At 45.5% G+C, this 23,579-nt stretch overlaps 1 protein-coding gene across 1 annotated transcript; it reads right to left on the bottom strand.

Moving 5' to 3' along the window:
* Positions 1–381: 381 nt before the first annotated feature.
* On the bottom strand, positions 382–23,324 carry LOC142487979 (uncharacterized). The gene is made up of 5 exons (XM_075588225.1): positions 23,246–23,324; positions 18,096–18,196; positions 12,395–12,521; positions 7,296–7,382; positions 382–3,452 (listed from the first exon to the last, which is right to left on the bottom strand). The coding sequence occupies exons 2-5, from the start codon at positions 18,117–18,119 to the stop codon at positions 1,666–1,668; spliced, it is 2,025 nt and encodes a 674-aa protein (XP_075444340.1). The 5' UTR covers positions 18,120–18,196; positions 23,246–23,324; the 3' UTR covers positions 382–1,665.
* Between the last annotated feature and the right edge of the window lie 255 nt (positions 23,325–23,579).

Consider the following 23,579-nt stretch of genomic DNA (forward strand, 5'->3'; position numbering starts at 1 on the left):
TGGATTGCCGCTAAGCTATTTTTGTGCAGATTCATTGATTGAATATCGGTAAGTACCACGTACGGTTACATGGTAGTTACTGGCTGTCCTACATGCATTTGTTTTGCTCCCTTTCCTCTTCACATATTCTGCAGTTCAGTGTTCTCCCAACAAGGGGCCCTCAAAGTGACAAAAGAAACATACAATACAATAGGAGATACAAAAAGTGTACATTTCAAAGAAGGTCATAGCGGGACGAAAAGAGAGAAAAGATTGGGTAAGAGAAAGTGACCGAGAAAGACAATGACAATTAGGTAGAAGGTAGTTGTCTTGTATTAATTAATACATAGTAGACAGACAGAACCCCTGTAGATAGCACTCTGTTTCTGTATGAATTGGTGATTTGTTTAAAATAACTTTATTAATTGACAATATCGTTAAAATATTGGGGTTTAAAACAATGATTAAATGATGCCAAGTGTGGCTAACTCTATGGATAGGTGTATCCAGAGGAGTATACAATGGTGTATTAATGCCCAGTGTTAGGGTAATTCACTGGCCCTAGTGTTCCTCATATGGAGAGAATGGGCTAGAGTTCTTATGGTGAAAGTAGCGGCTGTGTGGACCACAGATGTAGTGCCCCAGTATTGAAATACACTAGATGCACTAGTTGATTGGACCTGTACTTAGCTGCTTTTGTACTGCAGCTATTAGTACATTATAGACTTGTGTATACAGATCTAGGTCTATGTGCACCTATTATGAGTTTTTAACACCAGCATGTGTATCCAATTAATATCTTCGACTATGTGGAGCTCTTACTTTGTTAAATTGGATTTTCTGCGGGGGAGGGGGGTGGAGATTCCAAAGATAAAACAAAAGCTTTTGGGGTGACCCTGTGAAAAAGGATGAGTAACTGCCGCTGTAGTTATATAAATGATACAACAATTAAATAAGGTTTTTGTTTGTCTCCCAATGATTGTGATTCCCCCTGGACATTACCATGTGACAACTTTCACACTTTTATGCCGTTACCGTGTTTCACTCACTACTGTAATGCGCCGAAATTTGTAAGTGTCTTACGCATAAATAATAACAGTGTAATGTTAATAGAACTGGGAGTGCTTTAATGTATTGGTAGTCGGGATTTCTTAGCAAGATTTGAAATACGCAGAACATTTAGCAGGCTCCTTCCAGAATGATCACATTTGCTGCATTTATCAGTATTCAATTGTATGATATTTGACTATTTATTTTATGAAGAAGCTTGCACTAAACAGTGCAACGTAAGTGCAGTGTACCCATTTGTTGAAATAACCTTGTTGTAATAGTGGGTAGGTTGTACCCTCAACTAGAATTTTGAGTCACATTCTCCCTTCATTGCTGCACTGTAGGCTCTGTTAACTATAGTGAGTTCCCTTCGTTTCATCAGGTTTACAGTGTGCTTGTTTCCTCTTAATTTCCATAAGTGCAGGTTTGCTCTCCAAACTTTTCCAACGCTACCAGTGTTGACATCTTAGTTAAAACATCTGATACTTTCTCTTCTCATAATTAAAAGGTTGTTGCAGAATCTCCAAGGTTTTGTTATATTCTGTACAATGAGAGAAATCTTACTAGTGTTGAAATAAACCCACCTCTCTCCTGTGTGGGGTTTCCAGACATTGCATGAGATCTCATTGTATTTTATTACACAGGGATTTTATAGATTCTCTCACACGTGTGGTTTCTCTGATGCTTAATGAGAGCTGACTGATAGCGGAAGGTTTTTTCACACACAGTACATTTGAACGGCCTCTCCCCAGTATGAATTCGCTGGTGAACTACAAGGTTGGACTGCTGACTAAATTGCTTCCCACATTCTGCACATATGTACGGCTTCTCTCCTGTGTGTGTTCTCCGGTGGACAGTGAGTTTGGACATTTTAATGAAACTCTTCCCACATTCAGGACATAGGTAAGGTTTATCTCCTGTGTGCGTTTTCTGATGCTCTGTGAGATGGGACCACTGAATGAATGTCTTTTCACACTGGGCGCATGTGAAGGGCCTCTCCCTTGTGTGGATTCTTTGGTGGACAATGAGCTTAGACTTTTGATTGAAGCGCTTGCTGCATTCACTGCATTTATGCTGCTTTTCAGCAGGCAGGATAGCTCCTAGATACTCACTCAAAGGAGACCACGGAATATACGTCTTCTCGCACTCATCAAAAGTACCTGGGCTCACCCCAGAGTGAATTGCCTCATGCAATATGGTCAGCTTCTCGCACTCGAAGCTCTCAAAAATTGGGTACAGATTGGTGGCCTCATGGACTGGTAAATGAGACCTATACTGGATTGTGTTCTCGAACTTGGTCTGTTCATTCTGTATTTTGGTCTCGTGAGTTTTTTGATGCAGTTTAAGGTTAGATTGTTGACTGAAAGCTTTATCACACAAAGTGCACTTGTAAGGCTTCTCTCCTGTGTGAGTTCTCTGGTGGACAACAAGAGAATATTGGTAACTGAAGCTCTTCTCACATCCGCTGCACTTGAATGGTCTCTCTCCGGTGTGAGTCCTCTGGTGCACAACAAGGTTCGATTGTTGGCTGAAGCTTTTGTTGCACTCTGTACATTTATAAGGCTTCTCACCTGTGTGAATCCTCAGGTGGACAATAAGTTTGGACATTTTGATGAAGCTCTTCTCACACTCAGTACACTGATAGGGTCTATCCCCTGTGTGGGTTCTCTGGTGCTCCATCAGATTTGATGGATAGTGGAAGGTCTTATCACATTCATTGCACTTATGAGGTTTTTCCCCAGTATGAATCCTCAGGTGCTCCGTCAAGTGAGACCTCTTGGTGAAGCTTTTTGCACACTCCATGCATTTGAACGGCTTTTCTCCTGTGTGCTTTCGTTGGTGCTCAATGAGCTTTGACTGCTGGTTGTAGCTTTTCTCGCACATTGTGCATTGGAACTGCCTGTCTTCTATGTGGGATTTCTTGTGCACAAACAGCTGTGACCTTTTCATGAAGCTTTTCTCACATTCGATGCACTTAAACAGCCTCTCTCCGGTGTGCGTTTTCTGGTGCAGAATAAGAACAGACTGGTTGCTGAAGCTTTTTTCACAGTCACTGCACTGGTACAACCTTCCTTCTGGGTGATTGGGCTGCTGCAGAATTAACTGTGACTGTTCATTGATTAAGTTGCTTTTACTTTGCATCTGGAGTTTCTCCCTGTCGTGAGTCCTTTTGTGCGCAATGAGGTGGGACCAGCTGCCAAAACCTTTTTTACACTCAAAGCATTTGTGGAATTTCTTCTCCACCTTACTTGACGGCTGCTTTTTATGCTTGCATCGAAAATCTCCGTTTATGGCACATTCAGAACAATTGTAAACAACGTCTTCCATTTCTTGGGTCCCTCTCTCATCTTGACTCCATTCCTGCTGCTCGGTAAGTCCATCGGGCTCCTTATCCGCGTCGGCAGACAGTGGACAGTCTTCTTCTGAAATTTAAAAAATGGCAAATCAAAAAAAGTCATATACTATCTAATATGTGTCCTAAGACTACCTATACGCTGACCATATACATCATTGGGAAATGTCACAGTACAGTAGTTTGCTCCTTTGCAAACATGTTATGTTCAGTGATGTTTTACATGAGCTGTTTAAAATTTGGCCCTGCCTTTAGAATAGCTGCACCATCTTGTCCTCAGCCCGGCTCCATAATTAGCTATTTCAAGTTAGTTCTTTGACTAACCTGGCAGATGTATTAAGAATTTGACCCTCTCCCATTACATTGAACTGGGTGCAGTGGGTATATTTACTGACACCGCATTAAAATGTTTTCACCCAGTGACAGATGGGGCCATTTATCAACGTTTCCCACGTACACAACAGGTTAAATAAAAAAAATTAAAAAAAACAGCATCAGATTTATTAAGGTCAAAAATAAGAAATGAAAGCGATTGGCTATTTTACTGTGACAATTCTGGTGCTGTTCTTTGACCCAGTTTTGAAGCCAAATAATGCTCGCATATAAATTAAATTCCAATGAAATATCCAATGGCTGTGTGAGATCTTCAGTGTCACACACGAAGTGTCTGCGGAGTTAAAATTGGAGTTGAAGAATACAAGAAGAACTGGACTCTGCTCTTCATCAACAACCCTACAAACTGTGAGAACTTGGCTTTCTAACGGCTCGGACTATTTTTTCACATCTAAAGACTCATTTTCTAAGCTGCTGTTTAATGTTCAGTGTTACACTGACCTCCCAGGCCTGATTTATACCCCTTCTCTTTCACCTCCTACTCCTCATCTCCCCCAATACCTGTGAACTCTCTTCTCCTACCTCTCTCTCCCTGCGTCTCATTATGCCCTCCCAGGCCTGATTTATACCCCTTCTCTTTCACCTCCTACTCTTCATCTCCCCCAATACCTGGGAACTCTCTTCTCCTACCTCTCTCCCTGCGTCTCATTATGCCCTCCCTGCTGCTTTTCCTGAGTGCGGTTTCCTCCCTCCTTTGTAAACCTGTCTGTTCTCTCTAACTCCCCTCCTGTTCACATTTCTTCAACTCTCCTCCCCGCCACCTATGCCTGTGCCCAAACACTGCCCCACTATGTACACACCTCTTTCTCAACAACTTCTACACCCCTCAATAAAAAGTAACCCCACAAATCCTCTTCTCACCTCTTCTCTACTGCTCCTCCTTGCGGCTGGGGTAATCTCCCCTAATCCTGGTCCCAGCCACATACACGCCTGCTCTCTCCCACGCCTCCCTGCCCCCTCACTCTCTGCTAATGGTGTTAACCCATCTAATTTACTGCAGACCAACCGTAAAACCCGCCTCTCAAAAGAAGCATCCCAATAGCATAGACTCGTGGCCACTGTCCCACACCCACAGTCACTCCTACCACACATTGTGCCCAAGCACTGCCATGCACTGCACTTATTCTTTTATTAAGCTCTTCGGGGCAGGGATTTCCTTTCCTATTACCTGACTTTGCTGCGCTTATTGTATTATTATAATTCCCTGTACTATTTTGTCTTTGTAAAGCATGGAGTACACTGTTGTCTCTTTATATGTCTAAAAATGTACTTACAGGTGGAAAAGAACCAGATTTATCAAAGGAAAACTAAATCCATTCATTCCAACGTCTGTTTGTTTTTCTCTGATAGCCGTGCTGGTATATTTGGTACAATGTGTGCCCTATTTGTGCAGCCCGGAGATAACACCGTTACCATTTCATGCTCTGCCATGGACTGAAACATTGGCCTTGTATGATGATATAGAAAATAATAAAGTGTGTGAGCCAGGCACGCGCATTTTAAGTGGAACTTCTGTGTCTTTTGTCACTGTTTTGTCACAGAAATTGTATTTGTGATGGTGATGTTTCTAATTAAAAATCAAAACACAATTTCAGTCCCAACGGCAAAGAAGTGTGACTTAGAACGCGCGTGCTCGGCACACACACCCTGTTTTAGCTATTTGCTCTTTTATATTTATAGTAACTGTGAATTCCTTCTTTGTGTCAGTCAGTCAGTGAGTGTGTCAGTCAGTCAGTGTGTGTGTCAGTCAGTCAGTGTGTGTGTCAGTCAGTGGGTGTGTGTGTCAGTCAGTGGGTGTGTCAGTCAGTCAGTCAGTGAGTGTGTCAGTCAGTGGGTGTGTCAGTCAGTCAGTGAGTGTGTGTGTCAGTCAATGGGTGTGTGTCAGTGAGTGTGTCAGTCAGTGGGTGTGTGTGTGTCAGTCAGTGGGGGTGTGTGTGTCAGTCAGTGGGTGTGTGTGTCAGTCAGTGGGTGTGTGTGTCAGTCAGTGGGTGTGTGTGTGTCAGTCAGTGGGTGTGTGTGTGTCAGTCAGTGGGTGTGTGTGTCAGTCAGTGGGTGTGTGTGTCAGTCAGTGTGTGTGTGCGTGTGGTCTCCCTTTCCTGCTGCTGGTGCACCGGTGCCTACTGTGCAGGCGCGCCCAGCCGTCGGCAATGGCTCCTGCGCATTTGTGCGCAGAGCACGGGAGGCCTCCGCATGCGCGCCGAGCTGGCAACACCGACGGCCTCTTCTGCCAGCAGTGACGTCACTTCCGTGGCTGCACTTCCGTCACCATGAAGGTGATTTACTCCAAGGGAAATGTTCATTTGCTAGGTGCCAGCAAAGAAGTTTCACTTAAAAAACATTTAGGATTTTAGAAATGGTATGTGTGTGTGTGTATACATATATATGTGTCTGTGTGTGTGTGTGTGTGTATACATATATATGTATCTGTGTGTGTGTGTGTGTGTGTACATATATATGTATCTGTGTGTGTGTGTGTGTGTACATATATATGTATCTGTGTGTGTGTGTGTGTGTGTGTGTGTACATATATATGTATCTGTGTGTGTGTGTGTGTGTGTACATATATGTGTGTGTGTGTGTGTGTGTGTGTGTGTGTACATATATATGTGTCTGTGTGTGTGTGTACATATATATGTGTGTGTGTGTGTGTGTGTGTGTGTGTGTGTGTGTGTGTGTGTGTGTGTGTGTGTGTACATATATATGTGTGTGTACATATGTGTGTCTGTGTGTGTTTACATATGTGTGTGTGTGTGTCTGTGTACATATATATGTGTCTGTGTGTGTGTATATTTCTTTTGAAATTTATCTTTACCCAAAATGTAACTTGAATTCTTGCTAATAACAAATATCAAACATCCAAATTATTAGTAATTAAAGCCCCCAATCTGGCATATAATGTGAAGCAAACTCAGTCTCCTCAAGCCTATAAATTTGAATTCCTTTGGGGTTTGAATCTATTCAAATGTTGTTTTATTTGGTTTGTCAGAAACCCAGAAGGCTTTGGTTTGTGACCAATGGCTGGGTCCCTAAAGAGTAACATGTCCCCCCTGTGTGATATGTCCCCCCGTGTGATATCTGAGGTCTGCTCTGCCCCCTTTTTTTTTTATTGAACATGAGCTTATGTTACGTGACTCAGTCTCTTTCACATATGTTTGTCTCCTTCACACGCTGTACTGTAACTGGTGTTACTTTTCTGGACCGCTTTGCCCCGGCTCCCCATCTCTTAGTCTGCCGGCTTCTGATACTTTTCTCGGCGATGAGCCAAGACGCGGACTCTTAAAACAATGTCACTGAGTGTGAAGCAGGGGAATCTGGTTCAATTCCCGGTGTCGGCTCCTTGTGACCTTGGGCAAGGGCCTTAATGTCCCTCAAACACCCCAAAAAATAGATTGTAAGCCCTACGGGCAAAATGTATCTGTACGTCGCTGCGTACTCTGACAGTGCTATACAAGGAAAAAAACTATGATAATATTATTATTAGCATCAAAATCTCCAGTTCTGATGGATAACTCTCTCTCACCCAAATGGTTCCCTGTGTTCTGAATATTGCAGGCATCCTCCGGAGTGCGGCACCGGGGTGGAGGGTCAGCTTCATGATACTGGTATCCTGTGAAGGAGATGGAGATAAAGTCAGAGATACAGATGCAGAGAATATTAAAGGAAGATCATGGTTACACTAAATGAAAAAAGGCACAAAATGCAGGGTTAGGGGTCACTGACCCCCCCCAATCCTACCGTCCTTTGTCATTTCCTGCCGTTCAGTGACCCCTAGAAAGTGACCTCATGTGCGTGTCTATCACAGACCAAACGCTTAGCTGCTCCCCTGTATTATTCTCCTCAATAAGCACGAGGTTCATAAAAATGTATCACGTTTGTACGGCTTCCTCTGAAGGTGCAGCGCCGAGCTGTGTCATTGTTTCACATACGCGGCGTGCAATAGTGACGTCGCGTGCAATAGTGACGTCGCGTGCAATAGTGACGTCGCGTGCAGTAGTGACGTCACATGTAGTATCCTAGGACATTCAGGGTGAAATAAATAACTAACAGGAGAAGGCAGAAAACTGCTGTGAGGAAACCCACGGAGGAGCCCCACGGAGGAACCCCACGGAGGAGCCCCGAGGAGGAACCCCACGGAGGAGCCCCACGGAGGAGCCCCACGGAGGAGCCCCGAGGAGGAACCCCATGGAGGAGCCCCACGGAGGAACCCCACGGAGGAACCCCACGGAGGAGCCCCGAGGAAGAACCCCACAGAGGAGCCCCGAGGAGGAACCCCGAGGAGGAGCCCCGAGGTGGAACCCCACGGAGGAGCCCGAGGAGGAATCCCCCGGAGGAGCCCCGAGGAGGAACCCCACGGAGGAACCCCACGGAGGAGCCCCGAGGAGGAACCCCACGGAGGAACCCCACGGAGGAGCCCAGAGGAGGAACCCCATGGAGGAGCCCCAAGGAGGAGCCCCGAGGAGGAGCCCCACGGAGGAGCCCCGAGGAGGAGCCCCGAGGTGGAACCCCACGGAGGAGCCCGAGGAGGAATCCCCCGGAGGAGCCCCGAGGAGGAACCCCACGGAGGAACCCCAGAGGAGGAGCCCCGAGGAGGAACCCCACGGAGGAGCCCCGAGGAGGAACCCCGAGGAGGAACCCCCCGGAGGAGCCCCGAGGAGGAACCCCACGGAGAAGCCCAGAGGAGGAACCCCATGGAGGAGCCCAGAGGAGGAACCCCACGGAGGAGCCCCGAGGAAGAACCCCACAGAGGAGCCCCGAGGAGGAACCCCACGGAGGAGCCCCGAGGACGAACCCCACGGAGGAGCCCCGAGGACGAACCCCACGGAGGAGCCCCACGGAGGAACCCCACGGAGGAGCCCAGAGGAGGAACCCCCCGGAGGAGCCCCGAGGACGAACCCCACGGAGGAGCCCCACGGAGGAACCCCATAGAGGAGCCCAGAGGAGGAACCCCACGGAGGAGCCCCGAGGAAGAACCCCACAGAGGAGCCCCGAGGAGTAACCCTACGGAGGAGCCCCGAGGACGAACCCCACGGAGAAGCCCCGAGGACGAACCCCACGGAGGAGCCCCACGGAGGAACCCCACAGAGGAGCCCCGAGGAGGATCCCCACGGAGGAACCCCACGCAGGAACCCCACGGAGGAGCCCAGCGGAGGAACCCCACGGAGGAGCCCCGAGGAGGAACCCCACGGAGGAGCCCCGAGGAGGAACCCCCCGGAGGAGCCCCGAGGAGGAACCCCACGGAGAAGCCCCGAGGAGGAACCCCACGGAGGAGCCCCGAGGACGAACCCCACAGAGGAGCCCCGAGGACAAACCCCACGGAGGAGCCCCGAGGACAAACCCCACGGAGGAGCACCGAGGAGGAACCCCACGGAGGAGCCCCGAGGACGAACCCCACGGAGGAGCCCGAGGAGGAACCCCACGGAGGAGCCCCGAGGAGGAACCCCACGGAGGAGCCAAGAGAGGCACCCCACGGAGGGGCCCGAGGAGGTACCTCACGGAGGAGCCCATGGAGGAGCCCATGGAGAAGCCCCGAGGAGGAACCCCACAGAGGAGCCCGAGGAGGAACCCCACGGAAGAGCCCGAGGAGGAACCCCACAGAAGAGCCAGAGGAGGAACCCCACGGAGGAGACCCAAGGAGGAGCCCCAAGGAGGAACCCCACGGAGGAGCCCGAGGAGGAACCCCACGGAGGAGCCCAAGGAGGAACCCCACGGAGGAGCCCGAGGAGGAACCCCACGGAGGAGCCCGAGGAGGAACCCCAAGGATCTTTATAGCAATTGCTCAGGCTATTTTATTTGAACGTGAGTAGAAAAAAGAAAAGAAACATGTACTGACCCAGTTATTCTAATACTACTACTAATACCCCAGAACATACTAATACTTGCAGAATTACTGGGGAAACGAGGGGGGTGCAAAGTAGGGAGCGTTCCAGGTCATTCTTCAAGTTCTGGCAGCACAACAACTGTGTGATCCGTACATACCCCCCAAACCTGTCTGGACCCTGCCCGCTTTGTCTCCCTCAGCCCATCCTCCCTATAACAACCACTCTCCTCCTTCCTCGCTGTCCTGGGACGCCCACCTCCTCTGCCGCCTCCTAAACGCCACCCACAATTTCTCTAAGCCAGTCAGCCACTGGGTGTGGAACGTGCTAGGCTATATATCTGGCATGTGACGTCAGTCAGCCTTTCTATAATGGCGCCGCACGCGCACGGCGGAGAGCCGACAGACAGCGGGGAAGACGGGCAAAAGAATCTTTTCGCGCCGCTACCGGCGCTGAAATGTGTGTGTGTGTGTGTGTGTGTGTGTATGTACAAAGTTAATAAATATTTTATTTTTACGAAAAGTGTTTTTTTATTTAATAAATAATAAATTACAAATCACACACACACAGACACAGACACAGACACAGACACAGACACACACACACACACACACACACACACACACACACACACGAAAAGCATGCGGCACGTGCACGCGCGCACACGGACGCAAACAGTATAGAACGGCCCTTAGGTGGCTCTAGGATTAAGCTTGTGGATTTGTGTAGCCGGACAAACAACCAGACTTTCTGAATTATAGTATACTGTAGATATACCAATATACTAATTGCTAATATATGTATAAAAATATCAGCCTGGCTCCAAAAGGTCTGATTTCCAGGTTGATCCCATTTACAAACCAAACCGTATAAATGCCGGGAAATAGGTCATTAAACAGAAAGATGGACCCTGCCATTATAATGGGGGTAAACACCCTGCAGTGGAGGTTCCCATTATAAAGATATCACGGGTGGACATCTCCAGTCCTCAAGGGCCACCAACAGGCCAGCTTTTCAGGATATCCCTGCTTCAGCGCAGGTGGCTCAATTGGTCCCTGATTCAGCGCAGGTGGCTCAATTGGTCCCTGATTCAGCGCAGGTGGCTCAATTGGTCCCTGATTCAGCTCAGGTGGCTCAATCAGTGGCACAGTCTTCGACTGAGCCACCTATGCTGAAGCTGGGATCAATTGAGCCACCTGTGCTGAAGCTGGGATATCTTTAAAACCTGACCCGTTGGTGGCCCTTGAGGACTGGCGTTCCCCACTCCTGGTGTACATTGCATATATCTGCTGCCTTTGCCCCTATAACTTGGAATGGGAGACTGTGTGCTAATGCTTAGCACCCTTTTGTGGAACTGTTTCAACGGCCCATGAGACCCCCGGATTATATTGTGGGAATCCCCCACAGAGAAGCAGAGAGAGCACTTTGTGGATGAACATGGTCTGGCTTTGTAGAAATATAACAAGAGACAGGGGTTGTGCCCAATGCTGCATCCAATTGACAAAACATATAAAGTAAAACACTTCAATAATAATAATTGGTTATTTAGTTAACCCTTTGGCCAAAAGCGTCATAAGCCTGCATACCAACGTCAAGGTATAACCAAAATAATGCAGGTCCTACACTACACTGTGAACCCTTCCTTTTACCTCTGTGAGAGGGGAAAACCATAATGGGTCTTGATCCTACAGCAAGTGAAATGACCTTCCAAGTTAAAAGGGTGAAGGAGGAGGAGTGAGCTCTGGGGGGAGGTGCCACAGCCTCCAAAGAGACATAGGTTAACACAAATACCCAGCAAGCTCAAACTCCCCCACCCACCACAAAGTGAATATATATTTATGTCAACCAGAGAGCTACTGAGCGTGGCAATTGTATATAACAAGAGACAGGGGGTGCCCAATGCTGCATCCAATTGACAAAACATATAAAGTAAAATACTTCAATAATAATAATTGGTTATTTAGTTAACCCTTTGGCCAAAGGCGTCATAAGCCTGCATACCAACGTCACCTGCTGTAGGATCAAGACCCATTATGGTTTTCCCGTCTCACAGAGGTAAAAGGAAGGGTTCACAGTGTAGTCTAGGACCTGCATTATTCTGGTTATACCTTGACGTTGGTATGCAGGCTTATGACGCCTTTGGCCAAAGGGTTAACTAAATAACCAATTATTATTATTGAAGTATTTTACTTTATATGTTTTGTCAATTGGATGCAGCATTGGGCACCCCCTGTCTCTTGTTATATACAATTGCCACACTCAGTAGCTCTCTGGTTGACATAAATATATATTCACTTTGTGGTGGGTGTGGGAGTTTGAGCTTGCTGGGTATCTGTGTTAACCTTTGTAGAAATATAGAAGATGTGCTTTCCAGGGGATCCCGGGAGCTGCTCCACCCGACCTGTTTTACTACTGTTTTAGCGGAGAAATCGGACGCCACAAATTCCTAAACACACGGAAGATGGAGGGACAGCAGGACAGGCGCCGAGATCCGATCTCCGTTTCACGTGCCAGTATAGTACCAATGAAATGAAAGGCGTGCTGGCGATTGATAGATGTTGGTACATATTAAAGGTACTATCAAGGGAAAACAATATAAAGTAAAACATGAGACTATAAAAAAATAAAAACAGTACGTGATTTAACAAATAAATAAAATCCAGTTAAAAGTAATAGGCATTTTATATGTGATAATTCTAGTGCTGCTTTATGCTTTTTTGGAAGCAGAGACGTTGAAGTTGTGCTATCGAACCCCACAGCGAGTAGTTACAGAGAGGCTCAGGGGTAGTAATGGTATAATTACCCACGGACAGCACCGTCTCCAGATTGTCCTGCATGACGTCCTTGTAAAGTTCCTTCTGCCATCCCGCTAAATACTCCCATTCTTCTGCTGAGAAATACACAGCCACCTCATCAAAGGACACCGGCACCTGCAACAGTCAGGGGGCACAATCAGGAACCGTCAGGGGGGGCACAGTCAGGAACCGTCAGGGGGGCACAGTCAGGAACCATAAGGGGGGGCACAGTCAGGAACCATAAGGGGGGCACAGTCAGGAACCGTCAGGGGAGCACAGTCAGGAACCATAAGGGGGGCACAGTCAGGAACCGTCAGGGAGGCACAGTCAGGAAACGTCAGGGGGGCACAGTCAGGAACCGTCAGGGGGGCACAGTCAGAAACCGTCAGGGGGGCACAGTCATGGAACCGTCAGGGGGGCACAGTCATGGAACCGTCAGGGGGGCACAGTCATGGAACCGTCAGGGGGGCACAGTCAGGAACCGTCAGGGGGGCACAGTCAGGAACCGTCAGGGGGGCACAGTCAGGAACCTTCAGGGAGGCACAGTCATAGAACAGCAGGGGGCACAATCAGGAACCGTCAGGGGGGCACAGTCAGAAACCGTCAGGGAGGCACAGTCATGGAACCGTCAGGGAGGCACAGTCAGAAACCGTCAGGGAGGCACAGTCAGAAACCGTCAGGGGGGCACAGTCAGAAACCGTCAGGGGGGCACAGTCAGAAACCGTCAGGGGGGCACAGTCAGAAACCGTCAGGGGGGCACAGTCATGGAACAGCAGGGGGCACAATCAGGAACCGTCAGGGAGGCACAGTCAGGAACCGTCAGGGGGCACAGTCAGGAACCGTCAGGGGGGCACAGTCAGGAACCGTCAGGGAGGCACAGTCATGGTACCGTCAGGGGGGCACAGTCATGGAACCGTCAGGGGGGGAACAGTCAGGAACCGTCAGGGGAGCACAATCAGGAACCGTCAGGGGGGCACAGTCAGAAACCGTCAGGGGGGCACAGTCAGAAACCGTCAGGGGGGCACAGTCATGGAACCGTCAGGGAGGCACAGTCAGGAACCGTCAGGGGGCACAGTCAGGAACCGTCAGGGGGGCACAGTCAGGAACCGTCAGGGGGGCACAGTCAGGAACCGTCAGGGGGGCACAGTCAGAAATCGTCAGGGGGGCACAGTCAGGAACCGTCAGGAGGGGCACAGTCATGGAACCGTCAGGGGGGAACAGTCATGGAACCGTCAGGGGGGCACAGTCACGGAACCGTCAGGGAGGCACAGTCAGAAACCGTCAGGGAGGCACAGTCAGAAACCGTCAGGGGGGCACAGTCAGGAACCTTCAGGGAGGCACAGTCATGGAACAGCAGGGGGCACAATCAGGAACCGTCAGGGAGGCACAGTCAGGAACCGTCAGGGGGGCACAGTCAGGAACCGTCAGGGGGGCACAGTCAGGAACCGTCAGGGGGGCACAGTCAGGAACCGTCAGGGGGGCACAGTCAGGAACCGTCAGGGGGGCACAGTCAGGAACCGTCAGGGGGGCACAGTCAGGAACCGTCAGGGGGGCACAGTCAGGAACCGTCAGGGGGGCACAGTCAGGAACCGTCAGGGGGGCACAGTCAGGAACCGTCAGGGGGGCACAGTCAGGAACCGTCAGGGGGGCACAGTCATGGAACCGTCAGGGAGGCACAGTCAGAAACCGTCAGGGGGCACAGTCAGAAACCGTCAGGGGGGCACAGTCAGGAACCGTCAGGGAGGCACAGTCATGGAACCGTCAGGGGGGCACAGTCAGGAACCGTCAGGGGGGGAACAGTCAGGAACCGTCAGGGGAGCACAATCAGGAACCGTCAGGGGGGCACAATCAGAAACCGTCAGGGGGGCACAGTCATGGAACAGTCATGGAACCGTCAGGGAGGCACAGTCAGGAACCGTCAGGGGGGCACAGTCAGGAACCGTCAGGGGGGCACAGTCAGGAACCGTCAGGGGGGCACAGTCAGGAACCGTCAGGGGGAACAGTCAGGAACCGTCAGGGGGAACAGTCAGGAACCGTCGGGGGGGAACAGTCACGGAACCGTCAGGGGGGCACAGTCAGGAACCTTCAGGGAGGCACAGTCATGGAACAGCAGGGGGCACAATCAGGAACCGTCAGGGAGGCACAGTCAGGAACCGTCAGGGGGCACAGTCAGGAACCGTCAGGGGGGCACAGTCAGGAACCGTCAGGGGGGCACAGTCATGGAACCGTCAGGGAGGCACAGTCAGAAACCGTCAGGGGGCACAGTCAGAAACTGTCAGGGGGGCACAGTCAGAAACCGTCAGGGGGGCACAGTCATGGAACCGTCAGGGGGGCACAGTCATGGAACCGTCAGGGGGGGAACAGTCAGGAACCGTCAGGGGGGCACAGTCAGGAACCGTCAGGGGGGGCACAGTCACGGAACCGTCAGGGGGAACAGTCACGGAACCGTCAGGGGGCACAGTCACGGAACCGTCAGGGGGGCACAGTCACGGAACCGTCAGGGGGCACAGTCATGGAACCGTCAGGGGGGGGCACAGTCAGAAACCGTCAGGGGGCACAGTCATGGAACCGTCAGGGGGCACAGTCATGGAACCGTCAGGGGGGGGCACAGTCAGAAACCGTCAGGGGGGCACAGTCAGAAACCGTCAGGGGGGCACAGTCATGGAACCGTCAGAGGGGGGGGGGCAAAGTCAGAAACCGTCAGGGGGGGGCACAGTCAGAAACCGTCAGGGGGGGGCACAGTCAGAAACCGTCTGGGGGGGGCACAGTCAGAAACCGTCAGGGTGCACAGTCATGGAACCGTCAGGGGGCACAGTCATGGAACCGTCAGGGGGCACAGTCATGGAACCGTCAGGGGGCACAGTCATGGAACCGTCAGGGGGCACAGTCAGAAACCATCAGGGGGCACAGTCAGAAACCATCAGGGGGCACAGTCAGAAACCGTCAGGGGGGCACAGTCAGAAACCGTCAGGGGGCACAGTCAGAAACCGTCAGGGGGCACAGTCATGGAACCGTCAGGGGGCACAGTCATGGAACCGTCAGAGGGGAGCACAGTCAGAAACCGTCAGGGGGGCACAGTCATGGAACCGTCAGGGGGGGCACAGTCAGAAACCGTCAGGTGGGGGCACAGTCAGAAACCGTCAGGGGGCACAGTCAGAAACCGTCAGGGGGGGGCACAGTCAGAAACCATCAGGGGGCACAGTCATGGAACCATCAGGGGGCACAGTCATGGAACCGTCAGGGGGCACAGTCATGGAACCGTCAGGGGGCACAGTCATGGAACCGTCAGGGGGCACAGTCAGAAACCATCAGGGGGCAAAGTCATGGAACCGTCAGGGGGCACAATCATGGAACCGTCAGGGGGCACAATCAGGAACCGTCAGGGGGGCACAGTCAGGAACCGTCAGGGGGGCACAGTCAGAGGCTTCATGCAGCCAGTCGAGACTGCCATCCAGTGGTTTAGACCGAAGCCTCTCTGGCAGTAGAGGGGTTGACGTGTGCATATGAGGACCCCACAATTTCTATTTACTTGTGCCCTGGCTGTAAAACTGGGGCAATATCGGGGCAAACACAGAGCTTCAGCTTTATCAAACAATCACAGATCTGTTCCGTTGCTAAATTCTGTGCGGGCTTTACACTGAGGTCAGACTTGGCTGGTACTGGGCACTGCCATGTTCTGCAAACTAGGGGTCCATCTAGTAACACCTCCTGGCTCAAAACCGCACCAGATTTATTTAAGACATGGAATCCCATACAAAGCAACAGGATTTGTATTTTGATAACCTAGAACAGGTTGTCCAATCCCGTCCTGAAGGGCCACCAACAGGTCAGGTTTTAAGGAGCTCTCTGCTTCAGCAGTCAGACTGAGCCACCTGTGCTGAAGCAGGGATATCCTGAAAACTTGGCCTGTTGTCTATCATTACATAAGTACAGTATCTGAGACACTTTTGTCATTTGCTGGGGGCAGATGCCTAACGAGTTTTGCTGCAGCAGCCATTTAAGAAGCCACGGCACTTCCTCTTGAAATAGGCGGACAAATTGGGTGCAGGATCTTCACCGACCGATCACGGGAGAACAGGTCGATCGGCAGCTTGGGTAATGGCATCGCCGTACCGGCAAGGAACGGCTGCATTTATTCAAACCAAACGTGCACGAGGAAATGTCCCTTTAACACTTTAGATTTCTTTACAATATTGGGGAGGCGAGTGGCACCTCTCTCACGACTGAACTCAGTCCGGGGGCCGCAGCGGGACAATGACCCAGTCCTGCTGTTCTACTCCCCCGTTACTACATCCAATCTGCTGGCAAATGTTCCGGCTGATTCATGGGTTAAGAACCAGGGGCACAGGATCTGACAGCAGATAGGAACCACTTGGCCCGGCTACAGATGTAGTCAGAGTCCCTGTCCGGGCGCCAGGGATAGTGCCATGCCGTAACCACCAGATTATTAACGCTGCAGGAGGTCTCACTCAGAAGCATGGACCTCCCCTCCCCCCTGCAGTCCAATTTTTCCAGGCTCCCCCACCTAACCCCTAAACAACTCGAAATCCCCTCACCAGAGACCATGAAGCAATTTTTGCAAATTGTGCCATTTCATGCATATAATACTGTATTTTGATCTACATCCACTTATCTCTAATGAGATCACCACCTGAACGTCATCATCAAGCAGCCGTACTAAACTCCCTACCACACGTCAGCTACAATGTGAATAACACACAGCTGGGCACCACCTTCCCAATTCAAGCTGGTTCTCTCTCTTCCTTCCTGGAAATGAATCGTGTGACCCTGTTTTCCCCCTCTCCCCCTCCGCTGTGCTCAGCATACGCTACTGCCACCTTGCGGATTAAAGCAAAACTGCAGGAACAGATCCCTCTACCTCTAAAATTGCAGTTCCCATTCACTTCTCAAAGGGACATTTAACCAAACAGCCAACACAAAATCTCAGGGTTGGAACCATAAAATAAACTGCTTTCCCCTCCCATAGAGATCTGCCTGCCCTACAAAGACTATTCATTTCATTCCACTCACAGGCTGCTCCTGTTCATTCTACGTTAGCTAAATGACGTTTCTAGCCATCACCCTGTCGCCCACGTTACACCGTGCCTTTGTTGTTCCCCGTCTATAATGCTTTTATAGAATGATGTGAGTACAGTTGTAGGTCTCCTATCTGTTTAAAGGTTCGGTACCATTACAGATGACTTTTAGACACCTTCACCACTTGGTGTGCGCTAAATACGATATCTTTAACCGGCGGGCTCCACTCACGGTTTCCTCTCTACACCATCGCAACATGTAATCCTAAGCAGCACCCATCAATTATATCCAAGGTAACGGCCACACCAGTCAGCCCGACACATCCGGCTTAACACTGGTTCTTTTTCGCCCTTGATCTAAAGATTCACCTGCATTTTCTGTGCCATAAAAGGGATGTCTGTTCATTTGTGCATCTGTCACTAGGAGGTATGGGCGTGGGCTGCAGGATTAGCGTGTTGATAATGTCACTGTCAGCTCGTTGTGACCTTAGACAAGTCACATTATCTCCCTGTGCCTCAGGTGCCACAATTCACATGTAAGCTCTTTGAGCCAGTCTCATACTGGCGGCAAAATTCTAAGTACAGAGCTGTGTACACCGTCAGTGCTACATAAGACAAATATGATGTATGCCCGTGTGATACATACACTGAAGGGGTAAATAAAGTTTCGTACCTTGCCAAACAGGCCTCCGTACATTATCCAATGTTCACCACGCGAGCAGACACGGGGGGGGCGGGGCGGGACCCCGATCCTCGTCTCAAACCCCGCAAATACTGAGACGTCAAGGGAACAGCAGAGAAAACCCAGAGAGAGAAAGGAAGAGAATGAGAGTGAGACGGAGGAGCGTGACAATCATGGCGTGTTAATGGCATCGGCTATCTGTACAGGTGGTAATATAGCACTTTATACTGCGTAACATAACACATAATATTGGCTAGCATGTAACATTATGTCTACATCTGCGTCGCCCCAAAGTTGGACGCCTGACGGGGTTTCCCAAGAGCTGCTCCCCTCTGCACATAACCAGCGTGCTAAGGGTTAATCTCTGCGTTTGCTTGTTGCTGTGTTTCCTCAGCCCCACTTTCTGGAATGCTAATGCCCTGGAGGACAAAAGCGACTCTGAAATCCCAGCTGTATTCAAGCTTAACCCCCTCAGTCTACATCTGTGTCACCCCCAGTCAGTAACCCCCCCCCCAGTCAGTAAACCCCCCCCAGTCAGTCACACCCCCAGTCAGTAACCCCCCCAGTCAGTCACCCCCCAGTCAGTGTCAGTCACCCCCCACCCCCAGTCAGTGTCAGTCACCCCCCACCCCCAGTCAGTGTCAGTCACCCCCCACCCCCAGTCAGTGTCAGTCACCCCCCACCCCCAGTCAGTGTCAGTCACCCCCCACCCCCAGTCAGTCACCCCCCACCCCCAGTCAGTGTCAGTCACCCCCCACCCCCAGTCAGTGTCAGTCACCCCCCACCCCCAGTCAGTGTCAGTCACCCCCCACCCCCAGCACATTATATTGGGTAATACTGTATAACATTATATTATAGTTAGTAATATAGTACATTATATGTTGTAATACTGTATAACATTATATTATAGTTAGTAATATAGCACATTATATTGTGTAACACTGTATAACATTATATTATAGTTAGTAATATAGCACATTATATTGTGTATAATTGTATAACATTATATTATAGTTAGTAATATAGCACATTATATTGTGTAACACTGTCTAACATTATATTATAGTTAGTAATATAGCACATTATATTGTGTAACACTGTATAACATTATATTATAGTTAGTAATATAGCACATTATATTGTGTAATACTGTATAACATTATATTATAGTTAGTAATATAGCACATTATATTGTGTAACACTGTATAACATTATATTATAGTTAGTAATATAGCACATTATATTGTGTAATACTGTATAACATTATATTATAGTTAGTAATATAGCACATTATATTGTGTAACACTGTATAACATTATATTATAGTTAGTAATATAGCACATTATATTGTGTAACACTGTATAACATTATATTATAGTTAGTAATATAGCACATTATATTGTGTAACACTGTATAACATTATATTATAGTTAGTAATATAGCACATTATATTGTGTAATACTGTATAACATTATATTATAGTTAGTAATATAGCACAGTACATTGGGTAATACTGTATAACATTATATTATAGTTAGTAATATAGCACATTATATTGTGTAACACTGTATAACATTATATTATAGTTAGTAATATAGCACATTATATTGTGTAATACTGTATAACATTATATTATAGTTAGTAATATAGCACAGTACGTTGGGTAATACTGTATAACATTATATTATAGTTAGTAATATAGCACAGTACGTTGGGTAATACTGTATAACATTATATTATAGTTAGTAATATAGCACAGTACGTTGGGTAATACTGTATAACATTATATTATAGTTAGTAATATAGCACATTATATTGTGTAATACTGTATAACATTATATTATAGTTAGTAATATAGCACATTATATTGTGTAACACTGTATAACATTATATTATAGTTAGTAATATAGCACATTATATTGTGTAACACTGTATAACATTATATTATAGTTAGTAATATAGCACATTATATTGTGTAATACTGTATAACATTATATTATAGTTAGTAATATAGCACATTATATCGTGTAATACTGTATAACATTATATTATAGTTAGTAATATAGCACAGTACGTTGGGTAATACTGTATAACATTATATTATAGTTAGTAATATAGCACATTATATTGTGTAACACTGTATAACATTATATTATAGTTAGTAATATAGCACATTATATTGTGTAACACTGTATAACATTATATTATAGTTAGTAATATAGCACAGTACGTTGGGTAATACTGTATAACATTATATTATAGTTAGTAATATAGCACAGTACGTTGGGTAATACTGTATAACATTATATTATAGTTAGTAATATAGCCCTTCCCCTCAATACCCGACTAGCCCCCTCTCTATCCACCTTTAAGACCCACCTTAAGACACATTTGCTTAAAGAAGCATGAGTAGCACTGGATAATCATGGACACATGACACAAAGCTTGGCCCCCTGCAGACGCACTTACTAGTATTCCTTCCTACTGTCTCTGTACGTTCTCCCTACCTACCAATTAGATTGTAAGCTCCTCGGAGCAGGGGCTCCTTCCTTAATGTTACTTTTACAGTATGTCTGAAGCACTTATTCCCATGATCTGTTATTTATATTTGTTATTTATATGACATGTATTACTACTGTGAAGCGCTATGTACATTTTATGGCGCTATACAAATAAAGACATACATACATACATACATACATACATTACATTGTGTAATACTGTATAACATTATATTATAGTTAGTAATAGAGCACATTATATTGTGTAACACTGTATAACATTATATTATAGTTAGTAATATAGCACATTATATTGTGTAACACTGTATAACATTATATTATAGTTAGTAATATAGCACATTATATTGTGTAACACTGTATAACATTATATTATAGTTAGTTATATAGCACAGTACGTTGGGTAATACTGTATAACATTATATTATAGTTAGTAATATAGCACATTATATTGTGTAATACTGTATAACATTATATTATAGTTAGTAATATAGCACATTATATCGTGTAATACTGTATAACATTATATTATAGTTAGTAATATAGCACATTATATCGTGTAATACTGTATAACATTATATTATAGTTAGTAATATAGCACATTATATCGTGTAATACTGTATAACATTATATTATAGTTAGTAATATAGCACATTATATCGTGTAACACTGTATAACATTATATTATAGTTAGTAATATAGCACATTATATCGTGTAACACTGTATAACATTATATTATAGTTAGTAATATAGCACATTATATCGTGTAACACTGTATAACATTATATTATAGTTAGTAATATAGCACATTATATCGTGTAACACTGTATAACATTATATTATAGTTAGTAATATAGCACATTATATCGTGTAACACTGTATAACATTATATTATAGTTAGTTATATAGCACATTATATCGTGTAACACTGTATAACATTATATTATAGTTAGTTATATAGCACATTATATCGTGTAACACTGTATAACATTATATTATAGTTAGTTATATAGCACATTATATTGTGTAACACTGTATAACATTATATTATAGTTAGTAATATAGCACATTATATTGTGTAACAATGTATAACATTATATTATAGTTAGTAATATAGCACATTATATTGTGTAACACTGTATAACATTATATTATAGTTAGTAATATAGCACATTATATTGTGTAACACTGTATAACATTATATTATAGTTCGTAATATAGCACATTATATTGTGTAATACTGTATAAAATATTATAGTTAGTAATATAGCACATTATATTGTGTAACACTGTATAACATATTATAGTTAGTAATATAGCACATTATATTGTGTAACACTGTATAACATTATATTATAGTTAGTAATATAGCACATTATATTGTGTAACACTGTATAACATTATATTATAGTTAGTAATATAGCACATTATATTGTGTAACACTGTATAACATTATATTATAGTTAGTAATATAGCACATTGTATTGTGTAACAATGTATAACATTATATTATAGTTAGTAATATAGCACATTGTATTGTGTAATACTGTATAACATTATATTATAGTTAGTAATATAGCACATTATATTGTGTAATACTGTATAACATTATATTATAGTTAGTAATATAGCACATTATATTGTGTAACACTGTATAACATTATATTATAGTTAGTAATATAGCACATTATATTGTGTAACACTGTATAACATATTATAGTTAGTAATATAGCACATTATATTGTGTAACACTGTATAACATTATATTACAGTTAGTAATATAGCACATTATATTGTGTAACACTGTATAACATTATATTATAGTTAGTAATATAGCACATTATATCGTGTAACACTGTATAACATTATATTATAGTTAGTAATATAGCACATTATACTGTGTAACACTGTATAACATTATATTATAGTTAGTAATATAGCACATTATATTGTGTAACAATGTATAACATTATATTATAGTTAGTAATATAGCACATTATATTGTGTAACACTGTATAACATTATATTATAGTTAGTAATATAGCACAGTACGTTGGGTAACACTGTATAACATTATATTATAGTTAGTAATATAGCACATTATATTGTGTAATACTGTATAACATTATATTATAGTTAGTTATATAGCACAGTACATTGGGTAACACTGTATAACATTATATTATAGTTAGTAATATAGCACATTATATTGTGTAACACTGTATAACATTATATTATAGTTAGTAATATAGCACATTATATTGTGTAACACTGTATAACATTATATTATAGTTAGTAATATAGCACATTATATTGTGTAACACTGTATAACATTATATTATAGTTAGTAATATAGCACATTATATTGTGTAACACTGTATAACATTATATTATAGTTAGTAATATAGCACATTATATTGTGTAACAATGTATAACATTATATTATAGTTAGTAATATAGCACATTATATTGTGTAACAATGTATAACATTATATTATAGTTAGTAATATAGCACAGTACATTGGGTAATATAATACATTGCATTGGCTAATATAACACATATTATAGTTAGTAATATAACACATGATATTATAGTAAGTAATATAACACATTATCCTTACATTACAGGTCTGTATACACTTGGTGCATAGCCCTTCGCAGCAATCATTGCCTGTCACATGACTGACCACTTCCTGGTTACAGCGGAAAACTACAACTCCCAGCAGCCCCTGCTCTGAGTCAGAACAGATGGGCCCTGGGGGAGGTGTTGGAGGAGGAGGGGGGATATAGTACAAGCTGATAAGAGTATTGCTTATAAAGAAGATCTCCTGCGGTATAGAAGCGCAGGAAGCCGTGACTAACACACATATAACCATAACATATAAATGTACCTTCCTGAATGTAACATAGAAACATTTCCAAAAACATATTATATTAATGACTCTGCGGGAGTAT

The sequence above is a fragment of the Ascaphus truei genome, chromosome 2 (genome assembly GCF_040206685.1).
Source record: "Ascaphus truei isolate aAscTru1 chromosome 2, aAscTru1.hap1, whole genome shotgun sequence".
In the NCBI taxonomy this organism is placed as follows: Eukaryota; Metazoa; Chordata; class Amphibia; order Anura; family Ascaphidae; genus Ascaphus; species Ascaphus truei.

Excerpts from the sequence above, each read along its gene's own strand:
- LOC142487979 (XM_075588225.1), bottom strand. The coding sequence starts at position 18,119 with ATGTACGGAGGCCTGTTTGGCAAG. Across the intron at positions 12,522-18,095 it reads ACGGAGGCCTGTTTGGCAAG|GTGCCGGTGTCCTTTGATGA; the intron begins GTACGAAACTTT and ends TGACTGTTGCAG. Across the intron at positions 7,383-12,394 it reads GGAGACGGTGCTGTCCGTGG|GATACCAGTATCATGAAGCT; the intron begins GTAATTATACCA and ends TCTCCTTCACAG.